Here is an 18,381-nt window from a genome sequence, read left to right as displayed (position 1 = left end):
CTCAGCCAAGTGCAATCTCAGCCGAGCGCAATCTCAGCCGAGCGCGATCTCAGCTGGGCACGGTGGCTCAACCCTGTAATGCCAGCACTTTGGGAGGCCAAGGCGGGCAGAACACCTGAGGTCAGGAGTTCAAGATCAGCCTGACCAACATGATGAAACCCCATCTCTACCAAAAACACAAAAAAATTAGCCAGGTGTGGTGGTGCACACCTGTAGTCCCAGTGACTCAGGAGGCTAAGACAGGAGAGAATTGCTTGAACCCAGGCTGTGGAGGTTGCAGTGAGCTCAGATCTCACCACTGCACTCCAGCCTGGGTGACAGAGCAAGACTCTTTCTCAATTTAAAAAAAAAAAAAGTTAACCAATCTCATTGTTTGGAGATCTATTTATTTCCTTAAGAAAAAAAGAGCTAACAACTGAGCACCAAGCCAATCATCGGATAAAGCATTATGGATAAGCTGCCCACGCCATGCCACTCCTGGCGCTATGCCACATGCCTCTACCTACACAAACTCCTCCCAAGCAGCATCTGAGAAAACAGGTCGTTTTTGCTTTTCATAACATTCTTATCCTTAGAAATCGGAGGCAATTAGGTACCTAGAGGGACTTTCCCTAAAAATAAATAACATAAATAATGGCAGGGATGAAAAGGTAACTGCTTCTGTGCAAAATCAATGCAAGTTTACAGGAGCAGCACAGATGTAACAACAGAACTCACATGTGTACTGTGCTTATTTCCAGCCAGGCACTTTGCTAAGTGCTTTCTGTAATCTAATTCTCGATTTCCCACGGTAACCTCAAGGGCTAGGTACTATCATTGTCCCCATTTTATCAATGAGACAACAATGATACCAGAAGGTTAAGTAAGTTGCCCAAGGTCACACAGCAAGAAATTAGCAAAGCCAGCATTTGATCCCAGACCCACTGGCTCTAAAGTCAGTGTTCTCGATCACCACACTAGCACATGCCAGCAGCCAGCCACCCATTCAAGCCTTCGCTACATTCCACACCGGTGTTCTGTGCTGGAGCTAGAATGATGCATTTCACACAGCTGAGACAAGAGAAAAGCAGGCTGAGGGCAGTGCCTCAACAGGACATCCGACCCCAGCAGGGACTGGAAGAGATGATGTCCATGCTAACTCTTGGGCATGTAGCAGATAACCAGGCAGGAGGGCGGACAGGGGCAAGGAGGAGAAACCCCATTCAGGCAGAGGGAACATAATGTACAAAGTTTCAAGGCAGGAAAGAACGTGGCTCCCTCAAGGAACGGTAAGTAGTTTAATCCAGCTGGCATAGTGGGACCACGGGTAACAAACGGTGGGGACACCCAGCAATGCCAAGCCAAGGCCAGAGAGAAAGGAGGCAGAAATAGCATTATAAAGGGCCTTGTGGGCTGCCTAAGCAGGGGGCATGTACCTGAAATACTGCAATAAACAACTAAGGAATTTTACACGAAGAAATGAAATGATCCGATCTTGTCCCCAGCTCACTGGCTATTACAAAGAGACAAAATGGGAGAGGACAGAGAAATAGGGAGACTAGCCAGGAGCTGTGACTGTCCATCAAAACTGTGCTAAGAGGCCGGGTGCTGGAATCATGAATCCCTGCAACCACAGCAACGAGAAACTTCTTCAACCCAGGTGACATGACAGAGAGGAGCAGATTTGAGGCCACACAGCAGCACTGTGCTCCAGCTCTTCCCAATGGCCTCCCAGGGGCTGGTGTCCTGAGGTTATGTCCTAGCGACTTGAAAAAGGCCAGAAACAGCACCTTCACCTTCTCTCTAGGGAAGAAATACACACGTGTTCTTTTCCAAGTCCCTTGCCACCCAAACAATTCTTAAAATCCTGATGTTAATCACTTTGAAAGCATTTCCTTTTACTTATTAAAATGAACTTGCATTTCAGCCAGAGAGGTTTAGACGGTAACTGGTTTCTATAAGCCCGAAAGTATTTTTGAAGGATTAGGATTCAACATGAAATGCACATTCTTGACCTTATTATCTCCAGCTTTCCTGGGTCTGGCCAAAGGCCCTCAGAAAAGGCTTTTTAAACAAAGATCCTGGTGTGAACTGCTGATGGACTTTGTTCCTTTATTTTTCATGCGTTGTAAATAATTCCTGTTTAAATTCAAACTTCCTTCTGTGTCTCTACAGATTCCCCCACAGAAGCCTTGCTCTCTTCCCAGGTGAATTGAGGTTAAAAACATGACATACAAGCAGATGATGTTCAAGCCACCAGCATCATGTATTCTTCCAAATTAAATGTTAAAGCTTCAAAAAACATTGTCATATGTCAATAAGGTTCCACTTTTCCCCCAGACATGAATTGTTGATTCTACCAAAATGCGACATCTTTTTGGAGTTGAAGACATTGACCAGCTCTGGGCCTCTGAGATTGCGTCTGGAAGGCACCTCCCACATTGAACTTACCTATTTGCATTTTTTGGCTTCAGGTATTAAAGCTTCCTTTGTCGGAAATCCCTTTGAACACGAGCTTTTTTTTTTTTTTTTTTTTTTTTAGTTAATACATTAATAGCCTCCTTACTAGAAGGGCCAGTTAGGATTTTCAGGACAAAGGACAGTGGGGTGCTGAATCTACAACCCTACATCCTCATCGCCCCTATCAGACTCCCCATTGCACCCACCCCCAAAGTCTGCTTCCAAACCATTGTGTCCTCCCGCAAATGCTCTGGAAACTCTTCTTCAGGGAATTCCTGTTGTCCCACCTCCCTCCAGCGCAAGGAAGCGCCTGGTGACAAACAGGACACCCACCGAAGGCTCCTCCCTGCACGTCCCCCTGGGATCTGAGAAGACCAAGACCTAGAACGGAAGGGGGTCGCCCTAAGAGCTGAGGGAAGCGATCTTTACCTTGACAAAGAGGGTGATGTCGTGCTCCTGCCCCGGGGCGCGCTCCTCGGACGCATCTCCATCCTCCCGGCTGCCGTTTACGCGCGCGGCCTCGTCGCCACCCTCCGTGGGGCCCTCCTCGGCCAGGTGGTTGCTGAGCTGGGCCTGGGGCTCCGCAGTGCCCCTGGAGGCCTCCCCGTCTGGGCTGCAGTCAGGGGATTCCTCCTCGCCCCCCGCTGCGGCCTCCTCGCTGGGCCCCTCCGGGCTCCGCTCTCGCCTCTCCTCTTCCTCCCCCAACTCCTGCTGGGGCCCATCCCCGACCCCGTCCTCGCCAGCGTCTGCCCTCGCATCCCCGGGGGCCGCTTCCTCGGACCCCTTTTCCCCCGGGGCCTCCGCCTCCTCCGCCGCTTCTGGAGTGAGCTCCCCCAGGCTGTGCCCCGCGCTCTCGCCCGCTGCGACCTCGATCGCCTCGGCCTGGGGCGGGAGGCTGCGGTCCCCTCCTTCCTGCGGCTCACTCGAGACCTGGCGCGCCCCTCCTGCCGGACCCTCGGCGTCCATGCTGTCCCCCGCCCGACCCTCCGCGTCTACGCTGTCCCCCTCCGGGCCCTCCACTTCTACGCTGTCCCCCGCCGGGCCCTCCGCGTCTACGCTGTCCCCCGCCGGACTCTCCACTTCTACGCTGTCCCCTGCCAGGCCCTCCGCGTGTACCCTGTCCCCTGCCCGACTCTCCGCTTCTACGCTGTTCCCCGCCGGGCGCTCCGCGTCTCCTGTGTCCCCCGCAGGGCCCTCAGCGTCTACGCTGTTCCCCGACCCCCCGGGCGCACTGCCTTCCGACGCCTCGGGCCGGTGCTCCGCCTCCTCCTGCCTTTCGGTGACCGCGGAGTCTCCAGGCGCCCCCTGAGCCTCCCCCGGGTCCTCGCCCTGCGCGCCGCGCCCCTGGCTCGCCCCCTCCACCTGCAGCGCGCCGCTCGCCTCCTCCCCTCCCTGGGTCACCTCGGCGCCCTCGGGGGCTCCCTCCTCCGCCTCCGCCTCGCCCTGCGCCCCTCTCGTGCCGTGCGCCTCGACCCCCTGGACTCTGTCCGGCCCGCCGCCTCCCGCCTCCTTCACAGTGGCGGCGCCCCTCGTCGTCTCCTCTGCGCCCTCGCTCGCCTCCCGCTCCTCTGCCCCCCGGCCCGCGGCTCCTGGCTCTCCGGATCTCTCAGCCAGGGGCGCGGGGCCCTCCGGCGGCCCCTGGGGACCCGGGGCAGCCCCCTCAGGCTCCGCGGCCTCGGCCATGACCGCAGATCCTTGTCCTTGATCGGGACCCCTTCCTTGACGCTGCCCAGGGGTCAGTGGCGCTGGGCAGGGGGAGTGCTGCGCAATCCTCTGTGTTCCCTCCGAAGGACGCCCGCTCGGGATTCCCGCCGTAAAGGTTTAGCTGGGGTACTGGGGCCTTGCACGGGACCCGCAGGGCAAGAATCAACTTGGTCCCAAGGCTCTGCGCCCCTTCTGCCCCGCTGAAGCTCTCTGGACTCTTGCTCCACCGCTGGAGCTTCTCCCCGATTGCGTGTCTGCTTCCCTCTCGGACCCCAATCTCGCCTCCGAGCCGCAGAGGTGCAGCGTGCGGCTGGAGAGGGCTGCTTTGCTCCCGCACCTTTGGAAGTGTCCGGCCGCTGTCCGGCGTCCTGGGGTTGACCAGAAGTCCTTGGTGCCAACTCCATCCCCTGGGGCTTGGGCGGGGCTTATCTTCCCCTCCTCCCCTACCCCCGTGTTTGGGTGGCCTAGGAGCTTGGCCAATGACAGCCTTTCTCGTGACCCTTGTGGATTTTGATGAAAAGATTCTGGTTCTCCTAGCCGCTTGAGTGTTTCCTGGAATGGCTTCAAGTTCCAGAGTCATTTAAATCACCCCCTCCAAACACACAGACCCACACCCAAACGCCTCATCCCCACCTTACCCCAGGAGTGAAGCGTCAAGCTACCCTGGTACCCAACTGAAGATATCCACGTTATACCTGGTGTCCAAGAGCAAGGGTGTAAATCCCGGAGAGAAGAAGCAGGTGAGGCCACGATGGCCGCCTTCCCATGTCTGCAGGGCCCTCCAGAGAGGTTCCAGAAGCCCCTCATATAGGCGCACAAGGAGCCAGTTGAGTTTCTCTGAGCAGAGCCGGACACGTGTCCATGAGGGGCCCTTCTCCTGGCCTGCCTGGAGAATTGTGGGAGTCCTACGCTGGAAAATGATTACACCTTCATCCCCAGGGTCTCTTAAGAGTCTGTGTATCTTGCTGATTCTCCTAGATTTTTAAACTCACCACCAGTGCTTCTGCCTCAAAGTGAAGAACTTGGGGGTCTGGAGGTGTGGAAAAGAAAAGCCAAGATGCTATGGAATTCCCTGGATTAGGGCTCTCTCAGGATCACAGACCCAATACCTTGTTTAAAAAGGAAATTATTATGGTGAAAAGTATGTTGTAAGCTTATTATAAGCCAGGCTACTTCTAGTGGGTCAGCAAGAAACTGGGTTACCCCAGGTGGCACTCTGTAAATGTGGTGGAATGGGGATCCCAGCTCAAGACTGACTTGACTTGTTCAGGCTCTATATGGCTTTGATACTGGCCTGAGATACATGAGCCCCTTGTGCCCACAGAAGGTTCTGTTTTCATTGAAAGAGCTAGGGGTGTCTTTGATGTGGCTTGGGGGTCACACATTTGGACATCACCAGAAATGTGTCTCCTAATTCCCATTGCTCATCACTGATGGATGACAAGACAGGAACCCAGAGACACCCAGCTTCATGCTACCTTTCTCCACAGCTGTGCTCTGTCTGGGTAGGTATAGGCCAGAAGCTTCATCACCACAAAGTGGCATCTACTCAAAGCACGACAGTCACAAAGGTGAGCTAGAGATGCACCTGAGCTGTAGAAGCGCTAAGTACCTAGAAAAGGAATCCTGCTGCATTCACCAAGGCAAGATAGCAGCCATCACCCTTACCTTGCAAAGAAAGATGAAGCCAGCACATTCAGCCCCGATCAGCAAACACAGTGCAGGTTTACAATCCTTTATGCAAATCCGACGAGCCCAGACGTGTTTCAGAAAACAGAATTGTTAGAAAGATGATTGACTGATTTTACTATATATTATATAACACAGCACATCACTTTGTGATCAAACACATTAATATTTCTGCAGTAAGACAGATGAGATATGGTAAAATCATACATAGCTTCAGGTCTGTCCCCCGCCCCCAGGTTTAGGTTCACCTCCAACTGAATTCAAGCCATTCTGGTTCTGATTTTAGATGAGTTCGCAAAAAAGCTTTCAGTATTCAGAGCCTTTTAGGATTTCAGAACGTTTGTAAAAGGATTGGGGACCTGTGAACCATGGAAGGGCTCTAGGTTTATTTACACTGCTTGGAAAAATGTGAGATTAGTTAGATGCATAACTTTGTCCTTAATAACAAACGAACTGTCCTCAACGCTCAACTTCTGCAAAGAACCAAATTAAAGACTTAAGTGAGTAATAATATTCCATAAACTTTAACTCAATCAAATTTGACAGAAATGTGCTGGCTATGGGGAGAGGGGGTTGAATTTCTAGAAAAACCTCCTTTTGAATTGAGCCTAAAGATGATCAGCTACTGTTCGCAGACTTGGCACAGTCAGAAACAAAGTTGTTGGCTGAGTGGCTGAGAACTGGCCCGGATAATGTCCTTGTGGAAAAACAATGCTCATAAAGTCTATTCTGTCCTGGAAACTGATCCTGCAGATCACACAAGGCTATTTGATCTTACAGATTTTGATTTATTATTTTATAGGGTTTGGGGTCATTTACTCACGTTGACATCGACTCTCAAAATAACATCATTCTCTCTGCAGAATGTAGAATCTTTCACTTAATGATAATCTTAATAAGCATTTTTAAATTTTTCTGTTATGCATATTTGCAAACTTTTTTGATTTTCCGTATTTAAATAAAGTTTATATTTAAATAAATGCAGGCTCAATGCTGAAAATACAGAAGACAGAAAATAACAGCTCTTCACAAATTTTCTGTAACCACATTACCGACAACTAAATATTTTAAGAGAGAAAGAGAAAGAGATAGATTGTTCTAGACGCTGAGTGTACAGCAGTAAATAACATTAGGAAGGTCCCTCTTTAAACAGTCTAGAGCAAAATAAATAAATAAGTAAGTAAACAAAGAAATGAGATAATTTTGGATAATGTTAAGCTTTATGTAGACACGTATGTCCGTGTGTTTACGGACGTGCCCAAACTGAAAACCTTGGCTCCTTTTTTCCACACCCTGCATCCGACCTGCCAGTAAATCCAACTGGCTTCACATTTTTAAAATATATATCCAAAGCCAGGCATGGTGGTGTACATGTAGTCCCAGCTACTAGGGAGGCTGAAGCAGGAGAATTGCTTGAGCCCAGGAGTTCTAGACCAGCTTGAAGGCAGTATAGTGAGACGCCATCACTAAAAATACACAAACACACACACACACGTACACACTCACACAGATAAAATCCAACCTCTTCTCTCTACCTACATTACTATGGTGCCAGTCCAAGCCACCGTACCCTCCTGTCACCTCGACGACTGCCATCACTTCCGAACTGGTGCCTGGCCTTTGACAGCGTGCTCTCTACTCCATAGCCAGCTCATCCTCCTTGGAAATCATGAATCAGACCATGCCACTTTTATGCTCAAAATCATTCAAAGGTTTTCTGTCTCACTCTAAGAAAAAGTCAAATCTTTATGCCTGAAGTATGAGGTCCTACAAAATCAGGCAACCCCAGTCTCTTTCTGGAGTTCTAGACTGCTGTGGCCCCTGAAACACTAGCCTGCTTGCTGTTCCTAGAACTCGTTGACCATTCCTGTGCCTGGGATGCCACCTACGTTCTCGTGGCTTACTCCCTTACCTTGCCACAGTCTCTGATTAACTATTTTCCCCAAGCACTCCATTGTAAAACACAACCCCATACTCTATGCCTTATTCTCCTCCATAGCAGCTATCTTCATCTGGCACATAATATATTCTAGTTACGATCTGTCTACCCCACCTCACAACACTAGGATGGTGGTTCTGTGAAAGCGGCGGTTTTTCTTTGTCATTGCCAAGGACAGATCAGCACATAGTAGAGCTCAATAAATATTTCCTGTATGAGTGAATACCCACAGGCCTTCGACTACATGTGGACCAACCTGAACTAGTTTTGGAAAATACCTTTCTCAGTTAGTTTTATACTTTTGGAGGCCGAGCTAATGTCACAAGACACGCTATTCACAGAAATTCTTATCTACTGAGTTTGCTAAAAAAATACTTTAGCAAATTCTTTTAATTATTAGCAAGGGTCTAGTCAGTTCATATAAAGGAATACAAAGGAAATACCAAATAAACAGACTTGTGAAGGTCGCTATGAAGTCACTTAGAGACTTGCACATTGTAAACCTGGCCTCAACACTAGATTAGCTATTTAAATACCAGGGAGGGTTAAACAGAGGTGACAAAGTCAGAGATGGATGACAAGAGATGAAGGTGTTAATAATTAAGTAACTTTTAATAATTATAGAGTTCTTCTTCCAGACCTTATAAGGAATCATGAAGCAGGCGAACTCTGGGATTACAAAGAAAACCTTAAGGGCTTATAAACAATGTAAGGGTTTGTGGCTTTTTTTGTTTTTCCAGAAGGAATGGCCTCATTTCCATAGAAATCTGCTCTTTCTCTAGCAGGTATCTGCTCCTTTCAGAAGAGCCCTTGGGATTATAATGCCAGATATTGAAATTGACTTCATCCTTCTATAATGCGGGACATTAATCTAAAATATTTATCCTTTGATTGACCCTTGTCAATATGCCAGCATCCATAGCCCTGAGCACTTATTGACATATAACAGTTTAGATAATTTGATGTCTTACAGGAAACACTGGAAAAAAAAAAAAGCAGATAAATAAGGCTAACGAGAAAGGATGTCACTAGAGCCTGTCTTGTTCCCATGTATCCAGAAAACACCCCTCATCTGCCAGGAAATAGGTAAGTTGTGAATGGCCAACAGATGCACAATTGGCCATCGTGATACCTCACAATCTTTTGTTTTTACCATTTTACCTGACTACAGGTCCGTGAAAAAATGTGTGCCATATCTCAAAATTAAGTCAGCACCTCTATATGATATAGTCATAAAATTATGATCTAGAAAGACTATTTTTATACTATTCACAGAATTGAGAGGATCTATCCATCCATTATCCACCCATCCATCCACCCAACCACCCAACCATTCATTCATTATCCATCAATCCATCATCCATCCATACATTCACTCATCCGTCCATCCACCCATCCATCCATTTATCATTTCGTAAACTTTTTCTGAAATTGACTTCATCCTTCCTTGTGACACAGACTCAGCTGGTGTTGGAGAAATATGCATAAACAATCCAAGATTCCTACCCTGTTGTACAACTCTGCAGAATGGAAAAAGCTAACTAAACTGTTGAGTTTCTGGTAGTTTCTTGCTGGTGTCTCATGCCATGCTTCATCAATAGTTTAAATTACAGATTTATTCTACCTTATAGGGTGTAGTTAGGGAACAAATATGTCAGAACCACACTTTGTAAAATTATTTTTACTACTCATAATTTGAACTATATTTCTTAAAAACTTGGAGTCAAGTGTTTGAAATGTGTTTATTTACTTAGCACACATAAAATGAAATCATTTAACTTATGATTTTATTGTAGAGTATCTTACTAACATTTGAGCTTCTCTTTTTAATTTGGTTGAGTTCAATCCAAGTGGACCAGAAAGCAGTCAGGGCTAAGAAGGGTGGTCTGCCAGTGGTGAGAGACTTGGATTTGCTGCATATTCCCCTTAGAGGCATATGTGTGTGATTGCATGAGTTCTGTGCTGTTGGGAAAGCCCTTTCACTTGATGGGGTACCACTCTTTGGATGCACATCTTGGATCAGATGGTCTTGAGGTTTCTTTATCACTTGAATTCTGTATTCTATGACCTAACATCTCACATATTTAGAAGTCTAATCAGAGTGGAATAAAGCCCAGAGTCCAAAAGTGAGCAAAAAAGATCTCCCAAAGCAAAAACAATATAATAGAATTTGGCTCTTAATAAAAATGTGAATGTTTTCCTCAAAGATGAACAACTTGGACTCTCATTCAGAGGCTACAATTTTTTTCTAAATTCATTCTAACCTGTTATCTGGTTTCTTAATCCAGAATACATTGGAAACAGCCGAATAGAGGGGCTGAAACAGTTGCCTTCATGAAAACAAAGTGCTTAAATTAAAAGCAAAAGTAACACTTAAAGTCTTAAGTTTTAGTTATCAATAAGGTTTATTTTCTCATTTCAAATGAACACAAAAAATGAATTATTGATTGAAAGAAAAAAAGGAAGCAAGGAAGAAAAAGAAGGGGAAAGAGAAAAGGGATGGAAGAAAAGAAAAAGGCTTATAGGCCTGGCACGTAGTCAGTAACAATGAAGGAAAATTTAAAAAGCAAATTAATGATTGTACATGTTAGGGAAAAACAATATATATATTTAGTTTTATTTTATTGTGCTAATGAATTGGCATCATATTATTGGGACAAAACCCCAAAATGTGAATATTTCAGGTAGAATACCTTAATTTAAATAAACTATATATAACTATTTGTTATATAATTATCCATCTTGCAAAAAAGACATTATATGCCAATTAGAAACTTATGCAGGGCATGGTGGCTCATGCCTGGAATTCTAGGACTTTGGGAGGCAGAAGCAGGTGGATCACTTGAAGTCAGGAGTTTGAGACCAGCCTGGCCAACATGCTAAAACCCCATCCCTACTAAAAATACAAACATTAACCAGGTGTGGTGGTGCACACCTGTAATCCCAGCTACCCAAGAGGCTGAGGCAGGAGAATTGCTTGAACCTGGGAGGCGGAGTTTGCAGTGAGCCAAGATCACGCCACTGCACTCCAGCCTCGGCAACAGAGTGAAACTCCATTTCAAAAGAAAGAAAGAAAGAAATTTACATAGCACATTTCTTCTCTTCGTATTCCCTTTACCGCAGTTTAAATTAGAATTTTAGTTCATTTTCATTCCTCTGATTCAGGTGTGATTGCCAAAAACAAGATCTAAGTTTTTTTTTCCTTTAAAGTTGGTTTCTAGGAAGGAAGCTGAATACTTGTTAATGGAATCCAACAGAAGAAAAGGCAACGAATAGATGCAAAGACAGGCAAACGCAAACCAGAGGGAGCAGCTGTGCATCCAAGTGCTGGGATTCTTCCAAGATCCGTATCCCCAGAGGTGGCCTTGGAACTTTCACCCATCACCTGCCAACCAGATGTGGTCTGCCGGACCATAACATGCCATCCACACATCAAGTCCTCCATAAGTATCTCACATTCTCTTAGAGTATTAAAACTTGAAAGACCTTGAAGATCGTTCCATCTAGCTCCCTCTTGTAATAAAATGTCTTGCGTGTTACCTCTATGAAGAGGGTTCTTTACACATCAGATCTTATTTTAAGTGATTTAACACTCGTCACAACCCTGAGAGGTAGTTATAGTCCTGGAGTGGATACAGGGGTTGCCACAGAATGAAATGACAGGCATTGCACTAGATTACATTACAAACGAATTGTGAAAAACTGACCCTTTTTTTTTTTTGAGACGGAGTCTTACTCTGTTGCCCAGGCTGGAGTGCAGTGGTGCAATCTCCACCTCCCAGGCTCAAGTGATTCTCCTTCCTCAGCCTCCTGAGTAGCTGGGACTATAGGTGCATGCTACCACGCCCAGCTAATTTTTGTATTTTTAATAGAGATGGGGTTTCACCATGTTGGCCAGGAGGTCTCCTGACCTCGTGATCCGCCCGCCTTGCAAAGTGCTGGGGTTATAGGCATGAGCCACCACACCCAGCCAAAACTGACTCTTTAATACAACATTTTCTAAAATGTTTCCCACTAGGGCAGCTTGATCACTTTCGGGCCTTGAGTAAAATAACAATCATAGTAATAATTCCTCATAGTCATGAAGTAAGACTTTGCACTCCACTTCCATGTAGAACTGTATTTTGGGGAGCCACCTGCCTCTCTGTGCCATGGCACCATCCAGCAGGCTCATCCCTGCCCCTGCCAGCCCCCTAGACACTGGGACTAAATTTTGTTCTTTCGAATGGGCTTCTTCTTTTCTTGTTTAATCTCTTACTTATTAAAAACAGGGCCTATTTGTAGCCCCAGAACATGCCCCATATGGACCCATACAAATATGCCCCGAGGCCTATTCATAGCCCCAGAATATCCTAATTTTTAGCTTGTTGACCATTGTCCCACAGGAACAATGCAATACGAGACGTCAGTGCCCTTCTCAGACCATGCACTGCAGCCGTAAGGACAGTGAAAATATATTCTGGGAAGATCCCAATGCCAAAGGTGTTCTGGGCAAGGGAACTGGAGAAACACCAAGTGGTATGTGAGCTCCCCAGTGCATGGCAAATGTCAGAGAAAACAGCACCAGCGAGTTCTGATGGGGCCCCAGGACCAGAGGTGTAAATGCTGGCTTTCCCCTTCACCGCTGTGTAATTCCGGGCAAATTTGTCAACCCTCTGTGCCTTGGTCTCTTTCTCCATGGCTTGGGTCTACTAGTGCCTGTCTGACAGGGAGGTTATGAGTCAACGTGTACACAGTACAGTCCACCTTAATATTCACAGATTCACCTACTTGCTACCACTTATTATTTGTATATTTGTATACATTTACAACCCTATTTACATTTGTAAATATTTGTAACCCCCAAGTCAATACTCAAGCTGCTTTCACCGTCATTGGCAGACATATGCGTGTTCAGAGCAGCAAAAAACAGGATTCTCCCAGCACACACATTCCCAGCTGAGGATGAACGACACTCTGCCTTCTTGTTTCAGCTCCTACTGTAAATAAATTCGCTGCCTCAGTCTTTTGAGTGCCATGTTTTTCACATTTGTTGGTGATTTTGTTGTTTGAAATGGCCCCAACCACAGTGCTGAAGTGCCATCAAATGTTTCTACAAACAAGAAAGCTGCGATATGCCTTACAGAGAAAATGCATGTGTTAGATTAGCTTTGTTCACACATAAATTACAGGGTTGTTGACCATGAGCTCAATGTAATGAATCAACAGTGCATATTAAATAAGCTATCTTTAAACACGCATAAAACAAGGCTCAGTATGGATCAGTTAATGAAACTGGTGACCAGAAGCTCACAGGAACCTGTCTCAGTTTTTCTCTAGAAGCAGCGGGTCAGTATTCACTAGTTCAGCATTCTCGATGGCTTTATAGGACATAACTAGCACAAATAACAACCATCAACTCTACTTAGGATGCCTGACACAGAGGAAATGCTCTCTGCACATCACTGATCATCATGTTTATCTGAAAAGATCTCACAGTCAGAGTTTTCTGGTTAACAGACATCAAGTTAGTTGTACTAACCTCATCGGACTTTTTTTGAGATGGAGTCTCACTGTGTCACCGAGGCTGGAGTGCAGTGGCATGATCTTTGCTCACTGCCACCTCCGCCTTCTGGGTTCAAGCAATTCTCTTGCGTCAGCCTCCAAGTAGCTGGGATTACAGGTGCATGCAACCACACCTGGCTAATGTTTGTATTTTTAGTAGAGATGGGGTTTCGTCATGTTGGCCTGGCTGGTCTCAAACTCCTGGCCTCAAACTCCTGACCTCAGGTGATCTGCCCACCTTGGCCTCCCAAAGTGCTGGGATTACAGGCATAAGCCACTGCACCTGACCCCTCATGGGACTTACTGTCTACTCACCAGCTAAAAGAATGAGTTGGATTCACCTTTGTCACATGGTGGTCCAGGTTTCAGCTCTGGCCTGGACCACCTTCATCTGTGGCCTGGACCACTGCAATAGCATCTTAGCTCTTCTCCCTGCTCCATGTTTGTCTCTAGGGCCTGTTCTCAACCCAGCAACCTGAGCTGTCCTAATAATAGGATGAATAATGGATAATGTCGCTGCTCTGCTCAAATCCTCCAATGGCTTCAATTTACACTTAGAACCAAATGTGAAAATCTCCTGGGGCTCTGAAAGTCTAGATAACTGGGCATCATCTCCCCTCCACTCCCCTCTATGACCTCTGTCTCCCACCTCCTTGTTCCCCATCACTGTGCTGCACTCAATCTGAACCAGCCCCTGCCTGGAGTGCTCTACCCCTCTCTCCCCTGTCTCCACAGAACTCATGTTATGACTTCACCTAGCTCCCATGCCGAGGTCACCTCCTCAAGACTGCCCTCCCTGATGTACTATGCAAAGCACTCCCCTCGCTCTCTCACCCTGCTCAGGGTTCTATTTGTTGACTGTCTCCCTCGCAAGACAGGAAGCTCCAGGATGGCAGGAAACCTGGCTCTTGTTCAGTGCTGTCTCCTCAGCACCTGAGTCAGTGCTGGGCAAATAGGAAGCTCTCAATAATCATCTGTTACATGAACGAATAATATTTTGACTGAGTTGACTTGACTTTCTGTCTAAACTGACCAGATGTTTGGAAATTGTTTGCACAGCCAATGCAATTCCTTAGTCAGCCAGCCACCCAATACTTATGGACTGACAAGTTCACACCCAGGTGGAGGTGAGCTAGAAACTTAGCTAGCGAACTATCTAGAAAGTCAAGATTTAAATGCAATCACCTCATTTTTCTTTCTAAGGACTCATTGGCATATCTTCCTCTTGGGTCTCCCCTCTTTTGATTTGCCCAAACCCCAGGAATTTCTTTGGAGAGAACCTGCTCCAGTTTCACACCTCCACCCAACGCTGATGCTCAAAACTGGGGACAGGTCTCCCCTCGGCAGAGAGACCTGCTCTCAGTCCCACAGAGCCACAGAGGCTAAAACTTAGAGGGGAGATGACCCTTTCTTTGACTCCAGGTGCCCTCTAGGTGTCCCCCACATCACAGCTCTCATGGAGTCCTTCCATGGCTTTACACACCCAGCCCTTCCTGGGGCCCAAGCTGACCCCAAGAGCCTGACATTAGGGCACAGTCCAGCAGCACCACACCCTATTGCTGCTCCCAGATGTGGGCTAGCTTTTTCTTTAACCCCCAGAACAAAAACACTCCTATTCTATCCCAACCGAGTACCCTAGGGCAACCACGTTTGTGTGCCTGTCTCTCAGTGAACCCAAGATAGCCTCAGAAGAGGGCCTATCAGCCCTTCCTCTGCTGAGTCGTGGATGCCTGCTTCTTTCACCAAAGGAAGAAACAGAAAGGAATACTAGCTTACCATCCAACATAATACCTCTTTGGAAGGTTCTTGACAACATTTGTAAATAAAAAACAGCTTTTTAAACAACTCCACTGTTTTATTTAAGTCCTTGAATTTCACAGGTGATGACACTCGTGGCATTTGTTAACAATCTCTTATTAACATATGGGATTGCCTTTATACACAATTTTAAGATAAACCAAGGGGCCAGGCCTGGTGACTCATGCCTGTAATCCCAGCACTTTGGGAGGCCGAGGTGAGAGGATTGCTAGAGTCCAGGAGGTCGAGACCAGCCTAGTTAACATAGCAAAACCTCATCTCTATAAAATATGCAAAAATTAGCCAGACATGTAGTCTCAGCTACTCAGGAGGCTGAGGTGAGAGGATCACTTGAACCTGGGAAGTGGAGGTTTCAGTGAGCCAAGATTGTACCACTGCACTCGAGCCTGGCAGACAGAGCACGACGTGTCACACCACACATACACACACACACACACACACAAACACACACAAACAGTCAAGCGCAGACCGGCACTTTCTTCTCCCTCTTTTCTTTCTTTTCAGTCTCTGGATGTCTTTGAATGAGTCCTTTAACACCTCTAATCCTTGATTTCTGAACCTATATATTGGAAAATGATCTCTTCCCTACACACCTTACAAGTTTATTAGGGACCAAGTAAGAATCTGTGTGAGCAAAATTCATAGACTGTGAACACAAAGGTAAGGTATTTTTCATTTAGACTTTCAGTGCTCAAAGGCAATGGTACCCAAACAGTTGCACATCAGAATTGATAGGAAAGTGTGTCTGAATGGAAGATTCCTAGGTCTTATTTTCAGAAATTATTTATCCAGTTGCTCCGATGCAGGACCCTGTTGTCTGTTCGGTAGGTTCTGTAGTAATGCCTCCCATTCTTTGGGATTTGGGAATACTGCTCTATGGCCCAAACATCTATATCTTCAAGTGAGTCTGGGTCAGTGAGCAACCACTCCAAAAAGTATTTGTACTTTAAATCCTATCTCTATTTGAGAAATAAAAGTTTGGCACTCATTAAAAATTTTAAGGCATCTAAGACCAAGTGGGAAATCTACTTTTGTTGTAGAGAATTCTTGACAACGATTTGAAGTTACCCTATGTGAGAGCTCTGGTGAGTGAGTGCAGTTTAGGTAACTTCTGACCATATGGAACTTGGAAGGTCTAAAAACAAGTTAGATACATGATAGGAAGTGAGGAAGGTCCTAGATTTTTTTGTGGAGTGAGAAAATGGGAGATGAGATATACTTCAAAATAACTGTATTTGGTGAAGATTTGATTATTTGGACATATTTATTTATCCTTATAAATATAAGTGGTTTTAAGGCATTGCTAGTCTGTAACTTGCTGGTGCATGTATATTCATTACACCTGAAAAAATCCTGTTGGGTGAGTGCAGAAGCATTTGGTATACTTAAAACTCAAAAGCCATTTTATAAGCTGTTTTCAAACAAGGAAGTTGAATTTTCCCAGAATCAAATTGGCTCACATTTCAGGAGAAACTCAGAACTCACAAAATATCCATTGCATTTTTTCTATGCCTAGCTAAACTCTTATTTTTTATTTTTTTCACTGTTGCTGTAAGTGAGTGTACACTGCTATAAATTCAGGTGGCAGGTCTCCTCGGTAGAGATAAGATTAGACGTTTCACCTATCAGGGGACTTTGGGGGCTTTGTTAAAGTTCTCTTTCATCAGATTTGAAGGCATAATTGTTAGACTGTTGTAAGCTGAGCAGTTTCTGGAGTCACAGAAACAAGTAGAGACTATGTAGCTGCTTGAAATAGGTGGGTTATGCACTAATCCACAGACGCGAGTCAGCAGAGAAAAGGAACTGGATTCTGTCTCCGCAGAATGGGAGTCAGCAAAAAGGAGTCCCCCCGCACCCCGCCGCGTTTCCTTTAAAGTTGTAGCAACAAAAGCTGGATCATCTAATACTAAGGTGGCATGATCAAAGTCTCCAAAAGATACGTAAATAGAATTCAGGAGGTTCATAAGGAAAAATCGTATTTTTATATTCACCAACCTCACACTGAAATTTAGCATTTCCCTTCTTTATGAATATAGGGAACAAATGGTAATAATAATAATTGTACTTGTGACTTTGTCCCCAAGAAGAATCACAGATTTTTTTATATCTCATTACAGATGTGAATTATCTCAAAGTATTACTTACACTCATTACTACTTGGAAATTTATGTAGTTAATAGACCTGCCTCTTGATCTTATTTATTGTAATCATAAAGAAACACCGTATGTGTCTGCATCACACATTTCTTAATATTTGATAACTATATATCAATAGAATTGGCTTCCTTGAGATCCCATACATTTTGGTTTTTGCACTGAAAACATTATTCAAAGAAGGGTTTCCCAGACTAGCAAAGGGCCCATAAATCAGAAGAGGTTAAGAACCCTTAAATTAGAATTCGTTTCTCAGTGGTACATTAAGTGAAACTTGCATTTCTCTTGAGAGGACTGCAGGTTATACAGGTGAACCGATTTGTCAAAATAAGACAACTAATGAAAAAAAACTAAAAGTCTTGGAACTGGGGAATGGATAAGTAGATGTCTCAGTATTAAAAAGGAATAAGCTATAGATACATGCAACACAACAGATGAACTACAAGTGCATTTATGAAAATGAAAAAGCCAGACCCAAAAGGCTGCATACTGTATGATTCCACTTATAAGACACTTTCCAAATCAAAACCATCATTGATTGCCCGAGGGTGGAAATCGTAGAATGAGGATTGCCAACAAAGAGAGACAGGGGACTTTGGGGGGCTTGTAAATTTTTGTGTTTCAATATATGCGAATTGTACCTTAAATACTCTAAATATAATCCGTACGCTAGTTACCTGAATATCCCTCATCTTCTAGCTCTGCCTCGGTCTCACTTGGCTCCCTCTGCTCTAACCACCTGCGTCTGCCCCATCTCAAACCCATCTCCACCTGCTACTCTCTTTGCTCCTCCTCATCTTAGCCCAGGTGAATGCAGCCTCTTTTCTGTGGTTTTTCTAACACACCATCTGCCAGAAGGCAGTTGGGCATAGTTAGGACACAATTTACAACCAAACCCAAACACGTTTGAGAGTGAAAGTGATTACTCTGGGACCACAGGTGCAAACCATGAGGCTATCCTGGAAAAGTAGGATACACGGCCCCCTGCTATGGGAGTTGCTCACTCAAGGTTTAGGGCCAGTAATGGGCAGCAGGTCGGGGCTGGTCCCTGCCCACCTCAACTCAAATCCTCTCTCAGCTTGCCCACTCGCAAC

The 18,381-nt window shown here is 45.7% G+C and overlaps 1 protein-coding gene across 1 annotated transcript in view; it reads right to left on the bottom strand.

Moving 5' to 3' along the window:
• The window catches only part of CLIC6 (chloride intracellular channel 6), a 48,898-nt gene extending 44,410 nt beyond the window's left edge, over nt 1–4,488 (bottom strand). The window contains exon 1 of the mRNA XM_012445877.2: nt 2,869–4,488. Coding sequence (XP_012301300.2) covers nt 2,869–4,122 — 1,254 coding nt within the window. The 5' untranslated portion in view covers nt 4,123–4,488. The remainder of the gene's footprint in view (nt 1–2,868) is intronic.
• Nucleotides 4,489–18,381: the final 13,893 nt, after the last annotated feature.

This window comes from Aotus nancymaae, unplaced genomic scaffold, assembly GCF_030222135.1.
Source record: "Aotus nancymaae isolate 86718 unplaced genomic scaffold, 86718_ANA_hifiasm-v0.15.2.pri h1tg000022l_1, whole genome shotgun sequence".
In the NCBI taxonomy this organism is placed as follows: Eukaryota; Metazoa; Chordata; class Mammalia; order Primates; family Aotidae; genus Aotus; species Aotus nancymaae.
This window is presented reverse-complemented; position numbering and strand designations above follow the sequence as displayed.